Source organism: Heterocephalus glaber, unplaced genomic scaffold (genome assembly GCF_053883595.1).
Source record: "Heterocephalus glaber isolate CG9 unplaced genomic scaffold, H.glaber_assembly_v1.0 deba00001428, whole genome shotgun sequence".
Lineage (NCBI taxonomy): Eukaryota > Metazoa > Chordata > Mammalia > Rodentia > Bathyergidae > Heterocephalus > Heterocephalus glaber.
The window spans coordinates 24756890-24779377 of NW_028258293.1; the positions used below are offsets into that span (position 1 = coordinate 24756890).

Below are 22488 nucleotides of genomic sequence, written 5' to 3' on the forward strand. Positions count from 1 at the left end.
CCCACATAGGAAAGATCAGCATTCAGGTAGTAACTCAAAACTTTGGTCATAAGTTAAAACTAAAATTTTACTCTTAGTCCAAGTTATTTATATGTGAGGCTGGTCATAACTAGAGGGTCCACTGTAAAAAGTTTTTAAACCCCACATTCCTACATAGCCATTGTTCCCTTTCTCTCATTTACAATATCTTGTGAGATCTACTCACTTTTCAGCTCACTCTTAAATACACTGACAGGCTTTCTGCCTCCATCACTCTTTCAAAGCTGGTCATATCATGGTCTTCAATTCCCCTTCTCTCTCTCTCTCTCTCCCTCCCTCCCTCCTCACCAAATTCAGTTATCGATTTTCTGTCCTCATCTTATTGACTTACTGACATCATTTGATATAGTTGGTTATACTCTCTTTTTTGAAATTCATCCTCTTTTTCTTTTTCTGCCTGTTTTATTTCTCAGTTTTTTGCTGAATTCTTGTGACATTCCACACTTCTAAATGCTTTAGGGTCTGATGTTTTTTATCTCTATCATTTCTCTATGCTCACTAACTACCTAATCTTAACCAGTTACTGATTTTTAAGTACTTTCTAAATGCTGATAAGTTCTAGACATAATATTTAGTCACCTTCCTAACTATCTAGATGTAAAATAGAATCTCAAATATACATAAAACTGTTTAACAACATGATAATTTTCCACTTAAAAGCTTGCTTATTCTCTGGTATTTTTTATTTCATTTTAGTAAATATCCAGTTCATTGAGTTTCTCTGGGGGATAATATTTTTTTGAAAAAGTAAAATACTGGGAAAGTCATCCTTGATTCCTCTCTCATATGCCATATTCTATATATGAGCAAGTCAATTCTTTCAAAATTTATAAATAATACATGGTTACTTAAATCAGACAGAAAACAGGGACAGAGGATGCCTGAAAGAAAACATTTGGACCGGAAGAAGCTGAATTCAGGTCCTAATGACCAAGAAACTTTTTACAATTGTCCAGTCTCACTCTGGGTCTCCATATGCCACCTACAGGGTTCTGTAGGAGCAAAGCCCTTGGCCTGAGAAAATGTGGTCCACTCAGGACCCTTAAAACAAAGAAAGAAATTGAGGTAAAGGAAGTGAAGAGGTAAGGCAGGGTGGGTAGGAGTTCCCAGGAATCCAGAGAACCTTGGAGGAGTCACCAGAATCCATTGTGGGAGGCTGTGATGTCATTCTGAGGTCACAAAGGTGATCAGATGGAGTGAGTTCCAGTCCAGATGGCCTCAGGTGTCTGTGCAGCAAGATGAGGGTGGTTTGGAGCCCTGCATAAGAGGAAGGAGGGGCCACAGCTGATTGGTATGGATTCCCCAAAGTGGGTCCCTCTTCCTACCTTTGCCCCTCAATCATCAACTGATGACGTCTTCCCCAGGGCCTCAGGTTTTCCTTCCTTGCCCCAACATCTCAATCCCATAAACCTATAATTCTTCTTCTAAAGCATCCTGTTCTATGTTTCTCCCATGTAGGCCCTACAGCTTCCCCTATCTTGAACCCTCTTCATACTTGTCTTTTCTACTTTCACCACCACTCTAAGGATGACCTTGGTCTATCCCCATCCCCCAGCTGTGTCCCCACAGACTGAACCTTCTGCTGCCCACCATGGCTAAAAGTGGAGAGGCTCTGCCACAGGGGACCCCAGCGCCAGTCCAGGATCCCCACCTCATTAAGGTGACAGTGAAGACGCCCAAGGACAAGGAAGATTTTTCAGTTATGGACACATGCACCATTCAGCAGCTGAAGGAAGAGATATCTCAGCGCTTTAAGGCCCACCCCGATCAGCTGGTCCTAATCTTTGCAGGCAAAATCCTCAAGGACCCTGACTCGCTGGCACAGTGTGGAGTAGGAGATGGCCTCAGTGTTCACCTGGTCATCAAGATGCAGCGCCACTCCATAGGTACCAAGTGCCCAGCTGCTTCAGTCCCTACCCCAGGTCCAAGTCCTGGATCACTCCCCCAGCCAAGCTCCATTTATGCAGCAGATGAGCCTCCCACCTTCAGCTTAGGTGTCCTCAGTGGGTTGGACCTGATGCCTGGTAGCTTTCCTGACCAGCCAAGTTCACTGATATGGCAGCATGTATCACTGCCTGAATTTTTGGCTCAGCTTATTGATGACTCCTTCATCCAGGGTCTGCTGTCCAACACGGGGCTGGTATGCCAGCGGGTTCTTGACAATCCTCACATCCAGCAGCTGATCCAGCATAACCCTGAGATTGGACATATTCTAAACAACCCTGAAATCATGCGACAGACCCTGGAGTTTCTCCATAACCCTGCCACGATGCAAGAGATGATGCGTAGCCAGGATCGGGCTCTCAGTAACCTCGAGAGCATCCCTGGTGGCTACAATGTGCTTCGCAACATGTACACAGATATTATGGACCCAATGCTTAATGCAGTTCAGGAGCAGTTTGGTGGCAATCCTTTTGCCACTACCACTACTACTAATATCAGTAGCAGCAGCCAACCTTCAAGGACAGAGAATTGTGACCCACTTCCCAACCCCTGGACTTCCACATATGCAGGCTCAGGTGGCAGACAAGGAAGGCAACCTGGAGGCCAAGATACATCTGAAATTAGAAATAGAGTTCCAAATTTTCTGGGTAACATAGGGCTCTATCATTACCTGCAGCAATTACATGAGACACCCCAGTTCCTGGGGACCTATCTTCAGGGGACTGCATCTACTCACAGCCCAAACCAGGAACCACCATCATCAGGAAACCGAGTTCCCTCAACTTCATCCTCATCCCAGGAGCCTAGGTCAGGCCAGCCTCTCCCCAAGGAGTCAGTAGCAATCAAGGGAAATTCTTTTTGTCCAGCTTTCCTGAAATACCAATCAGGGAGCAGTACTGGGCAAGATGGAGGTCAAAATGCTGCAGGGAAGAGCTCTACTGGCCATAGCCCTAGCATGCCTGATCTTGTGTCTGGGCTAGGCAATTCTGCCAACATGGCTCCGTTTGTTCCTTCATCACCTTCTCCTATGAGTGTCCCTCCTGGAGTCCCTCACTCTCCCTGGCTTCCACCACCAGGTCATCCAAGATCTCTGAGACCAGCTGGTATAAATCAGGCTCCCCAGTTGCAGGATGAGATGCATCAACAACTATCACTACCGATGAACCTTCAAGCAGCCATGGGAAACCCCCGTATCATGCAAGCCCTGCTGCAGATTGAACAGGGCCTGCAGACCCTGGCTACTGAAGAACCTCACCTACTCTGCTTCATGCCTACCCTAGCAAGGGTGGGTGGTGTGGAAGGAGGTACACAGATTAGAGAAGGTGTCTTTATGTCCGAGCATCCCCAGCCAACTCCAGCTCTTCAGATTTCCACTGTACAGGCCTCTACAGAGTCAAATTTCCATTCTACTCCCTTCCTCCAGATGTTGCATGCCATGGCTGGTACCAATCCCCAGCTACAGCCTGAGGCTCACTTCCGGGTCCAACTGGAGCAACTCAGGGCCATGGGCTTTCAGAATCCTGAAGCCAATCTTCAGGCCCTCATTGCCACAGGGGGTGATGTAGATGCTGCTGTGGAGAAGCTGAAGCAGTAACAGGAGTGCTAGTTTACAGACCTTATCTGTGGCTTTCCCCTGTATCCTATTACCCTCACTCTCCCATTCTTGAATACAGTGGCACTATAAACCAAATTTACTATGATGCAATTTACTGTGAAGACAGTACGGGTCCAGAGTCAATGAGGAAGAAGAACTAGAAAGAAGTGTGTGTGTGTGTGTGTGTGTGTGTGTGTGTGTGAGTTTTTCTGCATATAACTCAACTACCCCCACCATTGTATTACTGTGGGGGCCCCAGTCTGAGCTCTCTGTATGCCAATCTTGAGATGAAATTACATGCAATCTCCAATGTCAGCTGCTGCCAGAGTCTGGTTCTTATGGGTTATGAGACAAGTGGAGAATATGGGAGAAGAATAGGTGATAAGGGCTGTCTCTAAGGAGGGAAGGATTCAGAGGGAAAACTAAAAGTTTGAAGTTAGAAGAGTCACAGGCATAGCACAGGGGTGGGAAAGTTGTTGCAACCCTTTGAAGACTGAGGTTCATAGTTTTGCTGGTGTCTTTCCTGAACTTTTGTGTTCCGTAGTAGCTGCCACTATGTAGACTGTTTTATGGGAATCATTCCCACCAGCCTATGCAAAGAATCATCATGGCTCCTTACATCTATTGCCCCTGAACTCTGTCCTACAAATGGCTGTCACTTTCAGGATTTAATCTTGATCTTTGGGTAGACAGAGATAGAACAGCTGGGATTCAGGCCAAATCCTAAGAGTCCAGAATTTCACTAAGTTTTTAATATCCCTGGTAACCAGGTTCAGAGAGTTGATTTGTTTGCAACACTTAGCTCAAAAATTAAACATCTAGCCTATGCTCAGCATCTGTGAGCTGTTAAGAAATCATTATCAGTAAGAGAGACACACTACCACTTTCATGAGTTCATGGTGTGGTAACAGCTGAATATCACTATGAGTATTTACAAACTTATGATAGCTGAGCATGGTGGTACATGCCTGTAATCCCAGCACTTGGAAGGCTGAGGCAGGAGGATCACTGAGAGTTTGAGGCCAGCCTGGGCTACATAGTGAGTTCAAGGCCAGCTTGCACTACAAAGTGAGACCCTGTCTCAAAAAATAAATTAAAAAAAATAAGTACAAACTTATGATAAAGCTATGAAGAAAAAGGTTAGGAGCTACAAAAAAGTATAAATGGGTTTCTTGTTGGTCTAGTCTAGGGAGATAGGAAAAGCTTCTGTGTGTATTCAGGGCTAACACTTAAAAAATGATAGGAGTTAAAGGGGCCAGGGATTTAGCTCAGTGGTTCTGGTGCCTGCCTCGCAAGCACAAGTTCCCTAGTTCGATCCCTGGTACCAAAAGAAAAAAAAAAAAGTGATAGGAGTTAAATAGGTAAAATTTTCAAGGGGAGGGAAAAGTATTCCTGCAGAAAAGCCATTATGTATGAATGCACCAAGATAGGAGGTACATCAACCACAGGAGGTGCCCCTAGTATCTCAGATTAAACTCTTGTTTGTCTTCAGGTGTGTTTTCCATTATTCCTCTATCTTTAGGGGTAAAAATGTTACAATCCACAAGCCAATCAAATGAAACATTGTTCCCAGTACTCATACACATACTTATGAAGATATATATATATCTCCATTATATATGTCCATCATATGTATCCATTATATGTATTTTATATATTTTTTTTCTTAGCAGCATATATTCTATATCTAAACTTGTGAGCATATGCTGGTGAGAAATGCACAAACTTATGAGGTATATCTACTTAAATATACTTTCACACAGATAACCTATGCACCTGTGTATATACATACAAAACACAAACATTCAGAGTTTTTACACAGAGTGAGAGCGTAAAGACAAACATTCATTCTCATTAAAGTTGAGAAAAAAAAGAGTCCCTGATGGCATACACTACTATGATAAAACTGGCTGTGTTATGGTTTTAGAAGTCTGAGACCTAGTGTACAGGTAATGTCCATTGGGGACTGAGAAACAACCTCCACTGGGAGCCAAAGACACTCACAGGAGCCTGTCTACCTTTGAGCTACTGGCATGTGGGTCAAAGGAGATGACATCAGCTTTTGGAAACAATTCAAGTCCAGTCATTTTGGTTCAAGTGTGGCACAAGTCTTTCTGGTTCTCTCATTTCCCCATTGTGTTCCTCATCAGTGGGAGCATGCTTGTTCAAATTAAAAATGAACTGTTATTTATAGTGGCAATAGAGGAAAAGAAGAACCACTAACCTTTCCACATCCTGAAACTCATAAGGCAAGTCCTCCAATATGGCCTGCAGTTGGGGAAGGTGGACAGTATAACCCATCATTTCTACCTTTGGAAGGTCAGGTAGGTCTGGGGAAAACTCCATGGAAAGAAATTTCACTGCTTTGATGTGATTTCTGTCCAGGCCAGTGGAGGCTTAAAGGGTCATATGATGTTAAGCTCAGATCACCAAGGCAAACAGCAGAAGGGCTAGCTTTAAGTGTCTTGATGAAGGGAAAGAATATTAATTTAATGGATTGTTTTGTTGTCATGTCCTCCTTTAAAATGTTTTTATTAACACATTATTTATACATGTTTATATGATGTTTCTATACATGCACGCAGCCTGCATTGAAAAAAATCTAACCATCCTTTCCAACGAACACCTTTCCAATCCCTAGTATTCACTATTATACTCTTAGGTTGATTTTTTAAACCTCCATATGTGACATCAAACATGTAGTTCTTAATTATTTCCCTAAACAAAATGTTCTCTAATTCCATGCATTTTGCTGCAAATGACAGAATTGCATTCTTCTTTATGGATGAATAACATTCCATTATATCTATATATATATCTATATCTATCTATCACATTTTCTTTATCCATTCATCTACCTGTTTTTTTTTTAACAATATATGTGATTTTTATTTAGTGAAGACAATGTTTTCAAGTTTTAACAGCCATACACCCTTCAGTTTTACTGTTCACTTTTGATATCAATAGAATATTCATGCAGGTTGTAGGGGGTATATTCATTGAACAACAAAACACTCCAGAAATCAATATATGTACATTATTTACATATCAACTATAGGTAAATAGAAATGTTTTCTAAGGAAAAAATAAGATGAGAAATCACAACTTGTGGTTTCTGGTCTGTAATAGACCTAATTCCTTAGCAAAGCACATCTGTAGATATATGCACTTCTAAGTTTGAAAATGGGTATTGCTTTATATGAACCATTAAATGCTGCTTCATCTATAAACAGCTCTTGCTTTGATTCCATTTGGTGCCACATTAAACTACTTGAAAGTGTTTCAGGACCCTGGAGGTAACGGTGGCTTGTGAGGGTCCAGGGTCAGTCCAAATAAGTCCCAAATGATAACCGGGCCCAGCAAGACAGCTGGAGGGGCCGTGGTGCTGCCTTCTCCCACCCAGCGCTCCTCCTCAGAGCTTCCCACTGCCCTTTGTCTCTGGAGGAAACTTTGTCTTTGGCCACAGTTGGGACCGGTAACTCAGGACTGAGTGCAGGCCCTTGGGTGGGGAGACTATGAGCCTGACAGCCTCACCGCCCTGTAGTGGGAGGGGCCCCACTTCTAGGCAGCCTGGTGGAGCCCAGGTACACATGATGGCAGATGCCTTAGGGTTAATACTGTCACAAGAGAACCTGGGATTAGGTGACTTCATGTAATACTTTCAGTAGGGCAAGGTACTTAAGATTCTGAGCACCAGGGCCTTCTGCACGATCCTAGGTAAACAGCCATCGGGCAGAGTTGGCTCACAGGTGACTGTGGTGATGAGAGAGTCACCAGCAGGTGACCTCGTGCTCACCTCAACACCCTAAAACAGTGCCATATCCCCAGGGCCATGCCTGGGTTAGACCCTCAGGAGAGAAGAAGTGGCTTGCCCCATATGAAATGCTGACCCAAAGCAGTCCCTGGCAGGCTGGCCTGAGGGTGGCCTGTAGCATGGGGGCACTGTGGTTGGGCCGGGTCCTGGGAGCACTAGTGCTCTGAAGACAGTGCGGGGTGGGGGGGTGTTGCATATGTACCAGGCAGGCACGTCAGGGCAGCTGACTTGCCTTGCTCAAACACTAAAGTTTCAGATCTGAGGTATCTGTAAAGTAACAGCATAGAAGCTTGGGAATAAATCAAAATCTCAGTCTAATGCATGACAGGGAGTTTCAGCCTTGGACCCTCTGCACCGAGGTCAGCCACATAGAGGCAAAGGACCCATGGCTGCTCAGTCTCCGCCTCAAGGCAGCTCGTGGGAAGTCTTATTTCTGCTATTTAGTACAAAGCATACATGCATTCAGTCTGAGGTTTTCATTCCTGGACAAAGGACCTAGAATGAAAGGACCTTTGTATTCCAAGGACCTGCCCAGAGGACAGCCATGTAAGAAGCTGAAGAGGGCCCAGGTGTTATGCATGGGCACCCAAAAGGTATGACAAAGTTCCCCAGGAGGGGGCTCTGTCACACAGTGCCCTCATCCTTGCCTAGCTCTGACAGTCTCAATGGCAGGGGCATCAATCTCTCTATTGTATGTCAAGGGTCACCCGAGTTTAGATTTGGGGCTCTCCACTGTTCACAGAAAACCCTAGGTGCCACACACCTTAAGCCATGCTGTGCTCTCTCCCTCCTCAAAGGGCAGCTCAGGTCTGAGAACATGGCACTGTTGGGCCAGGACAGTTCTATTTCTTATTGGCAATCCTCCTTTTCCTTGTTTCCAACAGGTCATAGAAAGGAACCCTACTGATGCTTGCTTTGATGGATTTCCTCCACTCTTCCTTTGCCTCAGGGCTCAGGGCAGAGATGCAATACACCAGCTGATTTCCCTCCACCACCAGGCCGTCATCTTCTGTCTTGCAGGCTTTGATGACCTGACCTTTGTGGCTGCGATTGTAAAGCTCTAAGCAGTTAGGTTTCCGTGGGTCTTCCACCTCTCTGATGCTGAGGTTTTCCAGCCAGATGATACCCCTAGGCTCCTTGTCTGTGGTGTGCTCAAAGTAGTAGAGGCAGTTGTCGGTCAGGGTGAACCAGTGCCGCTTCCAGGTCTTCACACGCCCTCCCAGCTTCAGGAGTCAGCCTTCTCTGTCCGGGTTAAGGAACATGTGTGTCAGGTCATTCCCATCATCCTCTGGGGTTTTAAATGGTACATTCTTGATACTTTCATATAAGTTCCTTAGCAGCTCCTCAGGGAGGTCTCCCCCCTCATTGATGCCACGGTTCATGGTGATGAACCTCTCCACAGTGGGCTTGTCACGCACGTTGTGGTTGTGCAGGCTGGTGTTGAGCGTGATGATGGTGAACGACAGCACATAGCATGTGTCTGTGGACTGGAAGACACCCAGGTAACACAGACAGTGGTGTGAAGCAAAGGCCTCCATCATGTGATGGATCTTCTGAGCCTCTCCAGGGAATCTGAAGCTCCATAGAAATTGCCTTAAGGCTTGTATGAGGTTGAGATCAGCAAAGTCATGGAGTTTGACAAAAGCTTGAAGAACTTTGATATTAAATTCATCCCTCTTGTCCAGGTAGTCCCCAGGGACAGTCTTATTTAGGCCTTCTCCTTTATAGAGGAACTGGGCAACGTCTTCTGGGGAACTCTGTAGCAGGTCATTTTCTATGAGAGACTGAATTCCCTTTTTGGGGTCCATGGTGAATTTCTTTCTTCCCATGGCTATTTGCTTGTTCCTCTGAGTAGTTTAGCTCTCCTCCACTGAAGTTAGGTTATCGATCTCTGTCATCACTTCTGCAATTTCATATTTCAGCCTCTCAGTGTCATCAATAAGTTCCTTTATTTCTTCGACGAATGTCCAAAAGCTCTTCTCTCTCTTCTAATGAGAGGTCTTCCGGCACTGGAATGCTGTACTTTAGTCCCAGGCTCTTCTCTTCTCCCTCTGCTTCCTGGCTGCCATTGGTTGAGTAGTCTTCTTCAGCCACGCCCTTCATCCATGCTGTTTCTGCCTTGGAGTCAACCGAGCATGCATGGATTGAACCTGTCACTGCCCTCGCTCCTGCAGTCTCTGTCCATCTTGCGGTTTCTGAGCCAGAGCTGGTGGGCAAGGACCTGGGTTGGCAGGCACTGTCTGAGGCAGCACGCAGGCGACTGGGCGGCTCCTCAGCTCGTGGGCCGGGTCGCAGTCGGGCTCCCCCCTTTTTTTGGTGGTACCAGGGATCAAACTCAGGACCTTGCACTTGCGAGGCAGGCACGGCACCACTGAGCTAAATCCCTGCCCCTTATCCATTCATCTAGAAGGATTCCATGTCTTAGTGTTATGACTAATGCCATGATAAATATAGATGTGTAGGCACTTCTTGTGTGTGCTGATTTCATTTTCCTTCAGATACATGCCCAGAATCATATGGGTCATATGGTAGATATATTTTTAGTTTTTCTGTGGAACTTCCAAACTGTTCTCCATCGTGGCTGTTCTAATTTACATTCCCACCAACTCTTGAGAGCCTTCCACAGTTGGTCAGGTACTTGAGATCCTTGCTTTAGCCTCATGAGGGGCCAGACTCAGCCTCATGCCTGACTCTCTGGGGGTGAATCAAGGAGAAGGAGGTTGCTGTGGTGGCAAGATCACTGCCTTCTACCCAGGAGCTAAGGTAACATCTGGCAGATGGGACACACTTAATAGACAACTGAATGATTAAATACTGAATTATTAGTAAGGAAAGGAGTGACTCAGTGAGAAAGTGGCTTGGGAGACTGGGTGGATACAAATCAAACAGAAGAGGCCACAGGGCCAGAGCTTGTGTCTGGGAGAATCAAGGCCACTGAAATTTGGGGAAGAGGAAATCCCTGCAGGTTGATGTTACCGAAAGTGCAGGTCTCCTGGGACTTCCCATCTGCTGTCCTCGCTCTGAGTCCTTCCCTTTCAGCAGCAGTTCAAGATCACATATCCAGGCCTTGGAGGGACAAGGCTCAGGGATTGTATAGGTGGGAAATGAAGACAGCTTTGATCATGCTTTGCCTGGTGTCTGACTCCTTCCAAAGGAATCGTACCTTTTCTTTGATCAAAAGATTTTCTAGAAAGCAAGAACAAAACATGAAACAGTTGTTAGTCCTGCCATGCTGATCTGCATCAAAAATAGCTAAGGAGGTAAACAGCAGTTTAAAAGTTACGATTCAAAATTAGGAAATGCTTCTATGTATCTGTGTTCTTTCCATTTTTAATATTCTCCTAATATTTAATAGTAGCTAATCCCTATTGAGGGTTTGCTGTATATCAGGCCCTGTTCCAAACTTTTTAATTCTAATCCTATACCATAGTCTTTTAGTCCAAGAGATATTATTATCCCTAATTTATAGATGAGGAAAGGTGAGATATGGTAAGAGGATAAGTATATTGCTCAAAGATATAAAGCTTCTCCATATTAGACCCAAGGATTTAAAATTAGACAGTTTTCAGAGCTCATACTGTTAACCACCGTACCAAATAAAATTAACATATGATTTAATCCTTATTCTGTAAAACAGTAAAGCATGGCAGAATATGTGTCTATGTATATTTCTCTTTCTTTGGTTTTTATTTCATCTACAAGTACTACATTTCTTCAATTATTTTATTCTCAAAATACTTAATGACACAACTTTTTGGTTCATTATTCTGTTGCAGAATACCATTGACTAATTTTGTGAACTTATTTTTTCAAACACACTTTATAGCAGATTCCAATTTCAGAAAAGGCCAAACTAGGTTTTTCTTTTTTTGGGGGGGTACCGGGGATCGAACACGGGTCCTTGACCCTGTGAGCCAGGTGGTGGAACCACTGAGCTAAATCACTGGGCCCCCAAACTAGGTTTTGATTGGCTTTTTATTGCACTTACAAAATAAAGGAGAATTGAGAAATTTGCAATAGACAGGCTTTCCTCTTAAGAAATGTTTCCATTTATTCAAATTCAATTTTTCTATGTAAAACAATGTGAGATTTTGTATAAGTCCTACATATTTGAGTGTATTTAAAAATTACATTTTTAGGGTTGTTATTTTGAGCAGAGTTCACCCTTTATATGGAATGAACACTGCTGTGGTAAAACTGTGCTGTCACCAGTTACTGCATGAATCTTTTTATTTCATATAGATATTGTGTTGATTTTTGTGCAAGAATGTCTAGACATCTTTGATAAAAGTTATAAAGCCTGCTCTTCTATGACAATTTATATATTTAAATTGTAGGTAGCATATACATTAACTCAGATAATATAAAAAACAAAAATAATTGCACTCCCCGGATAGCATTAATATCATGTTTGTTAATAAAACTGTGATTATATTGTACCTACATTTATAATCTGCCTTTTAAATAGGATAACACATCATGAAATTTTCTAAGTTATTAAGCAACATTTTCCAATTCATTAGTTCAAAAATATTATTTTTTGTGTGTTTTTTTTTAAATAGGGTCTTGCTATGTAGTACAAGAGTCTTGCCAGATTTGAACTCGCTCTGTATCCCAGGTAGGCCCCAAACTCATGGTGAGCCTTCTGCTTCAGCCTCGCAAATTCTGGGATTACAGGCGTGTGCCGTCATGCCCAGCTAATATTTCTTGAATATTTATTATATGTCAGAAATTGTGCTTGGTGCTAGAAATAAAATGGTGAACAGATAGATATAGTTCTTGCTCTAAGGAGTTTATAGTATCTCGGAGATGACATCTTAGAAGTAATAGCTAACCCTTATAAAGCACTCACTAAGAACTAGGCATAGCTCTGCAAATTTGATACAACTGGAAATTCAACATTTAAATATTAAATAATTTATATAACAAAAGAGATAAAAGGACACCAAACAGATTTTGTACCTCTACAACATAGATTCTAAGTTAACTTTAACACTGGCCAAAATGCACCAATTGACAAAGTACAGAGACATGCTTAGTGAAGGCTGTAGCTTGAATTATAGTTATACCTGCAAATTCCATTAAATTTAAACCTTTTACCCCCTATAATCACAAGTGGCTAACTAAATTTACAGGAGAGCAAAAATAGGTATGCCTCACTTTAACTGTAGCCTTGTCTAAATTTTTCATAGTGATCATACTCCTTGCCCCCAAATATCTCATATTGGGCACAAGGCCCTAACATTATAAATAATAAAATTAAAATGAGCTTTAGAGCTTATGAATTGGCCTGATAAGATGAGATTCCATGAACCATGAGTGAAAATAATGAATATGTCCCAGTGTAAACTAAAACAGGGCTTCAAGGATTAAAATATATAAAACCTAATAAATGAAGGAGTGATCATTTTCATTCCTTCTCCATGTGACAGGCAAATTTTGCCTGTTCTTAACTCTGAAAAGAATGAGTGCCTTATGATGGGTTACTGTGGACATAATTTTGGCCCCCATATCTATCCACCTAAGCCCCAGTACCTGGTCACCAAAGTTATTTAAGCTACTGATATTATTCAGTTAAAAATCAGCAAACATTCTACTCTTAGAGGTTTGGTCAACATGCTCTGCTCAGTGATTAAAAATTTGTTTTAGTTTAATTATGTATTATATATATGTATACAAACACAATCTATTATATGTTTATATATAAATATTATGAATGTATACAAAATGTATTTATTTTCTCCCCCTGTCTAGGAGTGAAAATCAACAAATAACATACTATGGTTACCATAACTCTCACCTGCTAGGCGCATAAGGTTCAAAGTTCCTTCTCTTTTTCCTCAGGTTTGCAGCTACCTAGAGCAGCACACATCCCATTCTTCTCCCCTCATCACCCTACCTCACTTTTTGGTAATCATAGTTGAGGCTTTATCCTCTTCAAGTTGCGTTTCTTAGCTTCTGTCTCCCGCTGATCAGAAGAAAGGGGAGGAGGAAGGCACACAGCCTCCCAAGACAATTGTCGCATCCACAAAAGAGTTGGTCCCTTTACCCCTCAATCCCTAGCCTTCCTTTTTTTTTTTTTGGTACCGGGGATCGAACTTGGGTCCTTGCGCTTGCGCAGCAGGCAGCGAAACCACTGAGCTATATCCCCGACCTTTTTTAAAAAAAACCTTTATAACCTGCTCACCCAGGGGGACACATTTGAACCTAAAATTCCCAAGAAAATTGTAGTTTGGATCTTAAGTGTCCCCAAAACTCCTGCCTTAAAGGTTTAGTCCCCAGCTGGTGGTGCTTTTGGGAGCCAGTGGGAACTTTAAGAAGTGGGGACCAGCAGTAGCAAGTTAGGTCTTTGAAGGACACATTGGAAGCCCAGCCCCTGTCCTTTCCCCCTTTTGTCTCCTGGCCACTGTGCAGGGAGTGGATTCGCTCCACTATGTGCTTCTTACCATGACGTTCTTCCTTGTCACAGCCCAGATAGTGGAGCCAGGTGACCATGGAATGAACCTCCGGAACTGGGAGCCAAAATTTACTTTTTATTCCGTTAGTTTACTTCAGGTATTTTGTCACAATAACAGTTGATTAACATAAAAGTGCTAGGCTGCAAGTCTCTTAGGGACTAAATTTCTAAATTGGAATGTAAGGTGAAAGAGAAGTTATGTGCTAAAAATATACTTTTTTTTTTAACCTCTTGGCCTTCTAATGTAAGTGTTCTTAAATGCTTCTTGTGAAAAATTAGTCCTGGTGCCACTGTGTCTGGTTTTAATGGAGAGATATGATAATGTGGACACTCTGAAAGTCACTTGCTAAATTGTTAAACAAGCTCAAGATTTTGATTATTCTTCTATCCAAAAGTAATTCTAATTCTGTAAATTTACCCAACAAAAATAAATCATCATAGATGTGGGTGGCTCTAGGATTCATACTTTTTCTGTCTGAACAGTTTGCTTATCAGTAGTGGTGAACCTAGGACACTTGTTATCATTGAAAGCTCTAAAAGATTCACCATCACTGGCCTAGATGATCTGCTCTCACGGCTTTCAGTAACACTCTTATGCACTCAGCAAGAGCAGGCTTACATCTCCAGCACTGACATGCACCCATCACTAGAATTGTCATCTCTCCTGAAATATAACAGGGGCCTCACACTAAATATGATCAAAACAATGCAGTATTCTTGATTTCCCTTTGAAAGCCTACTCCTCCCCAGTCCTTCAGATATGGACAATAAAGTGTCTAAAGGAGGAGAATGAGGGATATGTCATCTCCAAGTCTAGAAGAGGAAAACTCTTTGGAAAAATGAGATATGCAAAGGTGTTTCTTAATAATTGTTATTTGGAATGTTCTTTCATCCTTACTACACATCAATGTGTTTCCTAAGAGAAAGCCAGAAATATTAACTTAAATATTTGATTCTGCAAGGGAGAATCCAAAGGAAATCACCAAAGAATTGGTCATGCTGTAATATCTGCATGGGAAAGGTGTGATGGGCATTATCAGGAGAGGCCAAGTAGTTTGTCTACTGGCCATGAGGTGCAATGAAAAGGCTTTTGGCTGGGCCATGGTTAGTGTGCAATAGTTTGGTGGAAGGTTAGTGACCAGAATCAGTACTTCCCAAACTAAGACTTAGACTACTGACTTTTTTACTGAGCCATATTCATTTGTCAAACTCTACTGGTAGGATTTTTTTCTTTTATTGGTACATTTTAGGTATACAATATGTTTACATTTATCATTGGGTGCTTGTACCTGCACATGATGTATCTTGGTTCTTATTTTTTTCCCCATTACCTGTGCGCCCTTCACCCCCTCCACCCTTCCCTATTTACATAGATTTCGTTTCCATTTTTTTTTCTTTTCTCATAATTTTTCTTTTCCCTTCTTCCCTTTCCCCTTCCCCTCCAACCACCCCTACACCTTTGGACCTTTTCCTATTTCAAATTATGAATTATTCATTTTAATCCTTATTTATACTTTCAGTTTCTCACTCTAGAGAAACTGTTCGGTATTTACACATGTGTGTCCTATTTATTTCACTTAAGAGTGTGGCCTCAATATGCATCTATTTAGCTATAAAAGTCTCTAGTTTCTCATTCTTTATGGCTGAATAGTACTCCATTTTATAAAAACCCACATCTTCTTTATTCATTTTCCAGTTGATGGGCACTTGTGCTGTTTCCAAGCTTTAGATATCACAAACTGTGCCACTATAAACATGGGTGTACATATATCACTGTGATATGATTCTTTTAATTCTTTTGGGAAGATACCCAGCAGGGGTATAGCTGGGTCAAATGGGACCTCTAGCCCTAGTTCTTAGAGGTATCTCCATACTGATTTCCACAGTGCTTGCACCAGTCTGCACTCCCACCAACAATGGAGAAGGGTTCCTTTCTCCTCACACCCCTGCCAGCATTTGTTATTGGTTGATTTCTTGTTAGCAGCCATTCTTTCTGGGGTGTGGTGGAATCTCAGTGTTGTTTTCGTCTGCATCTCTCGAATGACCTACTGGTAGGATTTTCAACAGTAGATTTTTTTCCATCAACTTCAAATCAAATCACAAAGAGAGCCCAAGCTCAGGTAGGTGACCGAGAACTCTGCCTTCCCCCCATTCAGGTCTGCCTTCACTGTGACCTCATCACTGACACCTCATCACTGATGTCCCTGGAGGCTGGCCTAGAAGAGCAGCTGCCCCTTCTATGGGAGCCAGATGACTACAGGGCATCTGCAGGACGTGGGTGAAAGGACATCATTGGGCACCTATTGGTCCCTGGACCCAGGGGTGCTCAGTGCCACATCTAGGCTCCTACACATCTGTGCCCAACAGTGTCCTCAGGTGGCTCTGCATTCTGGCACAACTCCTGATGACTGCACTGGAGTCTGTGGTGCAGTTCTTCGAAGACCCTCCAATCCAAGGACTAGCAAATGAGAAACAAGCCATCATTGCCAGACACATTCCTGAACCCTCAAGGCCAGTATAGAAACGTGACTCAGCTCTTAAGACTCTGGAAGCCGTACAGAAGCCAGCCTGGCAACAGGAGCTCTTGCAAGCAAGCAAGCAGAGGCTGGAGGCCTTGAAGGCAGTGCCAAGTGGGGACAGTGCTATGCATCTAGTCTCCTCAGATGTCCAGCAGCTTATGCTTTCCACTCTGGCCTTGTTGATTGCCTCCAAAGGCTGCATCTCAGGTTCAGAGCCTTGCAGAGGAGAAGCCAATGCTCACAGCAGTTCTGATACCACCACCATTCCCACCATTTCCGCACCTGCCAGACCACTGGTACAAGAGGTCAGTATGGGAGGATTTACACAGGGCAGGGGGGTGACCTCAAATCAGGCCAGTTCAGGATCTAAGAATGGTATGCTAGTCTCATACCCAGGCCAAGATCTTCCCTACCAGGATAGTCAGCAGCCTGTAGAGAAAGCCTCTATGACCAATCAGCCAAGACCTTCACCTTCTCTTTTGTGCCAAGCTTTGCATGTCCTACAGCAGAATCCAACTCTGCTACACCAGCTGACAACCAGTAGTCCCCTGCGACATCATATACCCCTACTTCCTATCCTCACCAATCCACGAGCACTGCAGGCATTGATACAGATAGAACAAGGTCTACAGATACTGTCCAGGGAAGTGCCTGATCTGAGACCATTCTTACAGGATCCAGCTAGACCACATGGAGCCAGAAGAGTCCCAGAATCTAGGGGCGGAAGACAAGGGCATAGAGAAGACCCTGTGCAACCCACCCTGGCCAGTCTTCAGCTTCTCCATGCACTGGCCAGGACTTGCTCCCCGTCTACCCATTCACCATTAACCTCATCCCTCCTCACAGAAAGTCACTACCAGCAAGAACTGGAGCAGCTGAAGGCCCTGGGTTTTGCCAATCGCAATGCCAACCTGCAGGCCCTGATAGCCACAAAGGGAGACATCCATGCTGCCATTGAGAGACTGTTGGGGGAGCCACAGGCCTAGGTCCCCCTGGCAGATGCTCACAAGGCACCACCAGGAAGGGAAGGGGAGGGGGAGTGAAGTCACTTATTTTAGGGAATCCTCTTACTCAGATCACAAGCATGTTTGGACAGCCCCTCTCTCACTGCCCCAGCCTATTCTACATTAAAAAGATTGCTTGGCTCTCATGTGTGACGTAAATTTGTTGGGTCGGCAAATACAATATTATTTGGAAAGGTACTGATCATGTTACATGATTTTGGGAGTTTACTTCATCTGTTCTCATGTCTCTAACCTCAGAGTCTTCTTAAGTTTTAAAACATGAGATGAAAATATTGGAGTTTTTTCCTCCCTTTTTTTTTTTTTTTTGGTACTAGGGATTGAACTTGGGTCCTTGCGCTTGCACAGCAGGCTGTGGCAAAACCACTGAGCTAAATCCCCAGCCCTTTTACCTCCCTTCTAAACCTCCTTTTCCTTCTCTACATCTTCCCTCCCCCCTCCCTTCCTTCCTTGTTTCTCCCTCCTCAGAGGCAATGCTTCACCACCCTCTGCAGTTAATTACCCCTAGTGAAGTACAGAGGCTTTCTCAAAATTTTCTCATGCCTCATCTTCCAAAATTTTTATATGGAATCTTACCTATTGACTCCTATTTTCTGAAGATGTTTCCTTTATTTTACTTTTTATACATTCCCATACAGAGTGCTACTCCCTGAGAGTATATTATACAACCTTTTTCTTCCTCTCTCGGAGAATTTGGTGGTTTTCACAGCCAAAGCTCTAGCTCTTACTTCTATATCCAGGGTCCCCGAATCTCTTAGTCAATACTTGTACTTTGTCCAGCCCACTGGCCTTTTCTTTGGGAATCTTGCTCAGGATTTCCAAATACATTTCAGCATTTTTCTCCTGCCTCATTTCTATTCTATATTTCCTATAACTCAGGGAAAGTCATCAATAAAAATATAATTTCTCAATCCACCCAACCCCCTCTACTGTAAATTTTCAATCTCATAGGCAGATAGAGTATGCTGCAAAGTACTAGTGTGGCTTCTTGCAGCCTTGTAGCAGGATAATGGCTAATGAAATGATCATGTGAGAGGCTCACATTTGGAAAATTCCATAAGGGAAAATGATTAAACATTCAGGGCCAGCCTTAGGAGTCAGTCACATTTAGGATGATGAGCAGATGAATCTCATGCTTCCTTGGGCCTAGGGAGAATAAATATGGGTGAAGCAGTTACCACAATTTGGTGGTGCTTCATGAACTTAGAGACCTGAGGTAATGGAGGTCAGGGAATGTGGATCAAATATCTCTGTGGCCTCACCTCCCATTAATGATTCTGGTATAATTTACTATTTATTTTCCTCTAGCACCAAGATGTTGTTCAGAATTTCTGAGATCAGTTACCCATGTTTGGTCCCAGGAAAGAGTGACACAGGCCATGGGATGGAGTGAAGGTGATGGAACTTGAAGTATTCTGAGATCCTAGAAGTAGGCTTCCATACCCTGGAGTAAGGCAGAAGATATTACCAAGGTTTTTTGTTTTGTTTTTCCTTACAGGTGATTGAACCTAGGGCCTTTTAGCTACACCTTCAGCCCTTCCCCTTTAAATTATTATTATTTTTTAAAATTTTGAGACAGAGTGTAGCTAAGTTGCTCAATTGCCCAGGCTTGACTCAAATGTGTGAATCTTCTGTATCAGCCTCCACAGAGCTTTACTAAGCTGCCAGGAAGTTCTCACTTGAGTCAAGTTGACACAGACAATTAACAATCACAGGCTTTGGTCATTACTGGGGAAACCACTGAGAAGAGCTGCCCTGTGTTACGTTCACAGGGTGCCAGCAGAGGGTCCAGACTGTAGCCAGATCCCTCAAGGTATTAGTAGCTATGCAGTCCCTGCATCCCTGATTATCTCTCTAGCAGGACAAAGAGAGGTGAGGAGCTGCTGGAAAAGCCAGCATTGGAAAAGAGAGTTGAGGATTTAGGTAAAAACCAGTCTGTTCAGCAATATCAGTACTGGAGTAGGATTAAAATTCTGGGAAAGGTAAAAGGATGTTGGGCAGAATGGATGGGCCAAATCCCACAATATCCACATGTACTTCCATCGACCCACATCATTAATTGTGATAAAAAGGTTACTGAGACATACAGTAACATTGTAAACTAGAGGAGAACTTAGATAACATGGAGGATATAACATTGGCTTGTAGGGCCAAGGATTTAATTCAGTGGTTCCACCGCCTGCCTCGCAAGCGCAAGGTCCTGAGTTCAATCCCCAGTACCAAAAAACAGAAACAAAAAACAAACAAACAAAAAATAACACTGGCCTGCAGGGAGTTGCTATGTTGTAGAAAAAATTGTGATAGCTATAGGCATAAATTACCACTGTCATATGGTATTAAAGGTAGAAGCACAGAGATTAAATCATTTCCACTCAGTAGTAGATATGTCAGTTGTAGCTGTATAACAAAATCGTACAAATTTTCATTTGCAGACACAGAGTCAGCAGAGAGACATCTACTGACACACAGAACTGTAAAATTTGAATTATTGACTTAACAGTTTTTCTTATAGGAAATAAACTAAAATACTTGATCATTTTGGTTAATATACTGCCTGTAGCCTTAACTGTCAATGTTAGCTACTATTAGGTATTAAAAACTGGAAGTTCAGAAAGTGACTCCTTAAAATACATTCCAGGGTAGGATCTTGATAACCATCCTAGCAACCATTCTTTAAGCAAGAGGGACCATTCGCCTTTTAGATATTATAGGGATTCCTTTGAAGTGCCTGCAAGGTATAGGGTTTTATCTTCTTTGTACAGGTGGAGAAACATGTGGGTAAAATTTTAGACTGGTTCTTCTGATTCTAGCATCCTCTTTTTATGCCCTGCCCCTCTCTGTACTCAGATTACCAGTGTGTAGGATTTAGAGTGACCACTAAGAGAACAAAATCTAGCCAGATTGGAAAGGCTGGGGCTTGGAACAGGTGATGGAAAGGCTTAAACTTCCTCTGTAGTGGATGGAACCACTGCATCCAAGTCAAGGAGCTGGAGAATAACTACTTCAAACAAGGCACAGGGTGGAGACACAGGGCCACCAAAGCAGGACAAATATGCCAAAGGGATGGTGCGAAAGGCCAGAGTTTGTTAGCTGCTCACAAGAGCATAAGCAAAAGAAATAACTGTCCTTTAAGTCCATTAAAAAGTATGCAGATGTAGAAGTGGAGGAGTATAGCTAAGAATAAAAATGTAGTGACTAAAGTACTAAGATGTACCCAGTTCCCTAAAGTCTATATCTAACTACATGACATGGAAAATAATGTATAGTCAGATCTCTTTTGACTCAGCCCTTTATATTAAAACAGTGCACGGGGAGACAGATAGGACAAGAAAAGTGAACAGAGCTGGTTCCTCCAGTTGCTGTAGTTGGAGAAGATATCCCTTATGTAAATAACTGAATTGCTTGGATTGGAGTAAAGGCAAAAGCATGGAGTTCTCCTTCAGTGGGTCCTACAGGATGATGACATTGTACACTGGCCTCTGTCATTTCGCCCAAGTGAGAGTGGAGAGAGAAGTGAAAAAAATAGAGTGTGTATCTAGAAAATATTGGAAAGAGATGTTAGATTCTCCAATACAGTCATAGTAAAACAGATGTGATGGGAGCAGAACAATTTTAAATATATAGTTAAGTTGAATGGCAGTAGCTGTGCAGCAATTTTATCATTCAGAGAAAACAGGTGCTTCGATAATGAACCTATGAACTGCTTGTTTTCTCCTGGAAGGACTAGCATTGCAGCTGCAGGAGACTGTAGTAGCCTGGGAGGGACCAGGTCAGCATGCTTGTGAGGCAGACTAGGTACAAATTAGAGGTGTACGGTGCCTGCCATCCCTTATAATCATGAAATAAACAGGACTTTCCTCATCATTTTTCTTCTTCATAGGAACTCTTTTCTTCCCATAAAAATTTTAGAAATCTTTCTTTACATTGACGGTAATTCCTTCTGCTTCTAGATTTGCCTTCCTATTCCATGGAATCACCCTTACTAAAGTCAGCAGTTGTCTCTTAATTGACAAATCTTGTAGATTTACCTTCACTTTTTAATATATATTGCACTCCCTGGGTTATCTCATATTATTCTTTTTTTTTTCTGGCTTATCAGAATGACAAGTCACTTTTCCATTGCTAAGGCAAAATATCTGACATTCACAACTGAAAGTAGGTGAAGTTTCTTTTGGCTTACGGTATCAGTGGGCTCGGTCTTTGATTGCCTACATCCAAAGGATAACCAGAATGGTGGAAGGGTATGGTGGAGGAAAGCTACTCACCCACAGCAGCCAGGAAGCAGTGAAAGAAAGGAAATCTAGGGACAAGAATACACCCCTCTCAGTCATATCCCAATGACCTGCCTCTTCCATCCAAGCCCTACCTATGAATTCATGAGAATTTTGGGGAACATTTGTGATCTAAACTGTAACACCTTCTTTCCTACTTTTATGTTTGTCTGAAGACTTTATTTCTAATTTCAGTCAGAAAGAATTGAGAAAAAATTGAGATAGAACACCTACAAGTTTCTACTTACTCATGCATATCTACCTACTTTTGTACATACTCTGTCTGTTTTCCTGGTGCTATGGATGGAATTATGTACTTCCTAAATTCAATGCTTCCACTAAAATACTAGATGCCTTTCTTTCACCTATTAAGGAAGTCTTCCTCTCTTTCTTGCTTCGTATTTCCTTTTCTAGTGGTTTATTCTTTTTATATATATCATAAAAAGAACACACTAGCATACAAGAAAAATACATGTCTTGGGTCTACTTATCCCTCTATCTGCCATTATATTTTTCTGCTCACCTCTTTTGGAAGAGCAGCTACTCAAAGGAATTATTCATATTGACATTGATTACTCTGTTCTTTTCTTAGACTTACTATAGTTAAGCCTTCGGGTATTACTCCAAAGTTGTGATCCTCTTTTGTCAGCTAACTTAAGAGGTTTGTTGCTGAATCCTATCATCATTCCTCAGTAATCATTCTACCTGCCACACTTATTCTTTGAAACACATTCTCTCATAGTTTTGGGCTTACACAGTTTCAAGTTAACACTTCTCTCAAGGAGTTTTTCTTATTTGTTTCTCTGCTTGTTCTTTCTCCTTTCCATG

General features: G+C 42.5%; 1 protein-coding gene and 1 pseudogene across 2 annotated transcripts; one reads left to right on the plus strand and one right to left on the minus strand.

Annotated features, from left to right (window-relative positions):
- Positions 1 to 1195: 1195 nt before the first annotated feature.
- Ubqln3 (ubiquilin 3) lies at positions 1196 to 3892 on the plus strand. Of its 2 annotated transcripts, none has more exons than XM_004863362.3 (2): positions 1196 to 1330; positions 1595 to 3892. In XM_004863362.3, exon 2 carries the CDS (start codon positions 1631 to 1633, stop codon positions 3575 to 3577), a length of 1947 nt encoding a protein of 648 aa, XP_004863419.1. In that variant the 5' UTR covers positions 1196 to 1330; positions 1595 to 1630; the 3' UTR covers positions 3578 to 3892. The 2 variants fall into 2 exon arrangements, with proteins under 2 accessions (XP_004863419.1, XP_087067960.1); XM_087211834.1 differs by having other exon boundaries at positions 1220 to 1330; positions 1498 to 3892.
- A 4341-nt stretch (positions 3893 to 8233) lies between these two features.
- LOC101720963 (cytohesin-3 pseudogene) lies at positions 8234 to 9395 on the minus strand (annotated as a pseudogene).
- Between the last annotated feature and the right edge of the window lie 13093 nt (positions 9396 to 22488).

Bases quoted from the DNA above. Each gene is read 5' to 3' on its own strand.
- Ubqln3 (XM_004863362.3), top strand. From the start codon at position 1,631: ATGGCTAAAAGTGGAGAGGCTCTGCCACAGGGGACCCCAGCGCCAGTC.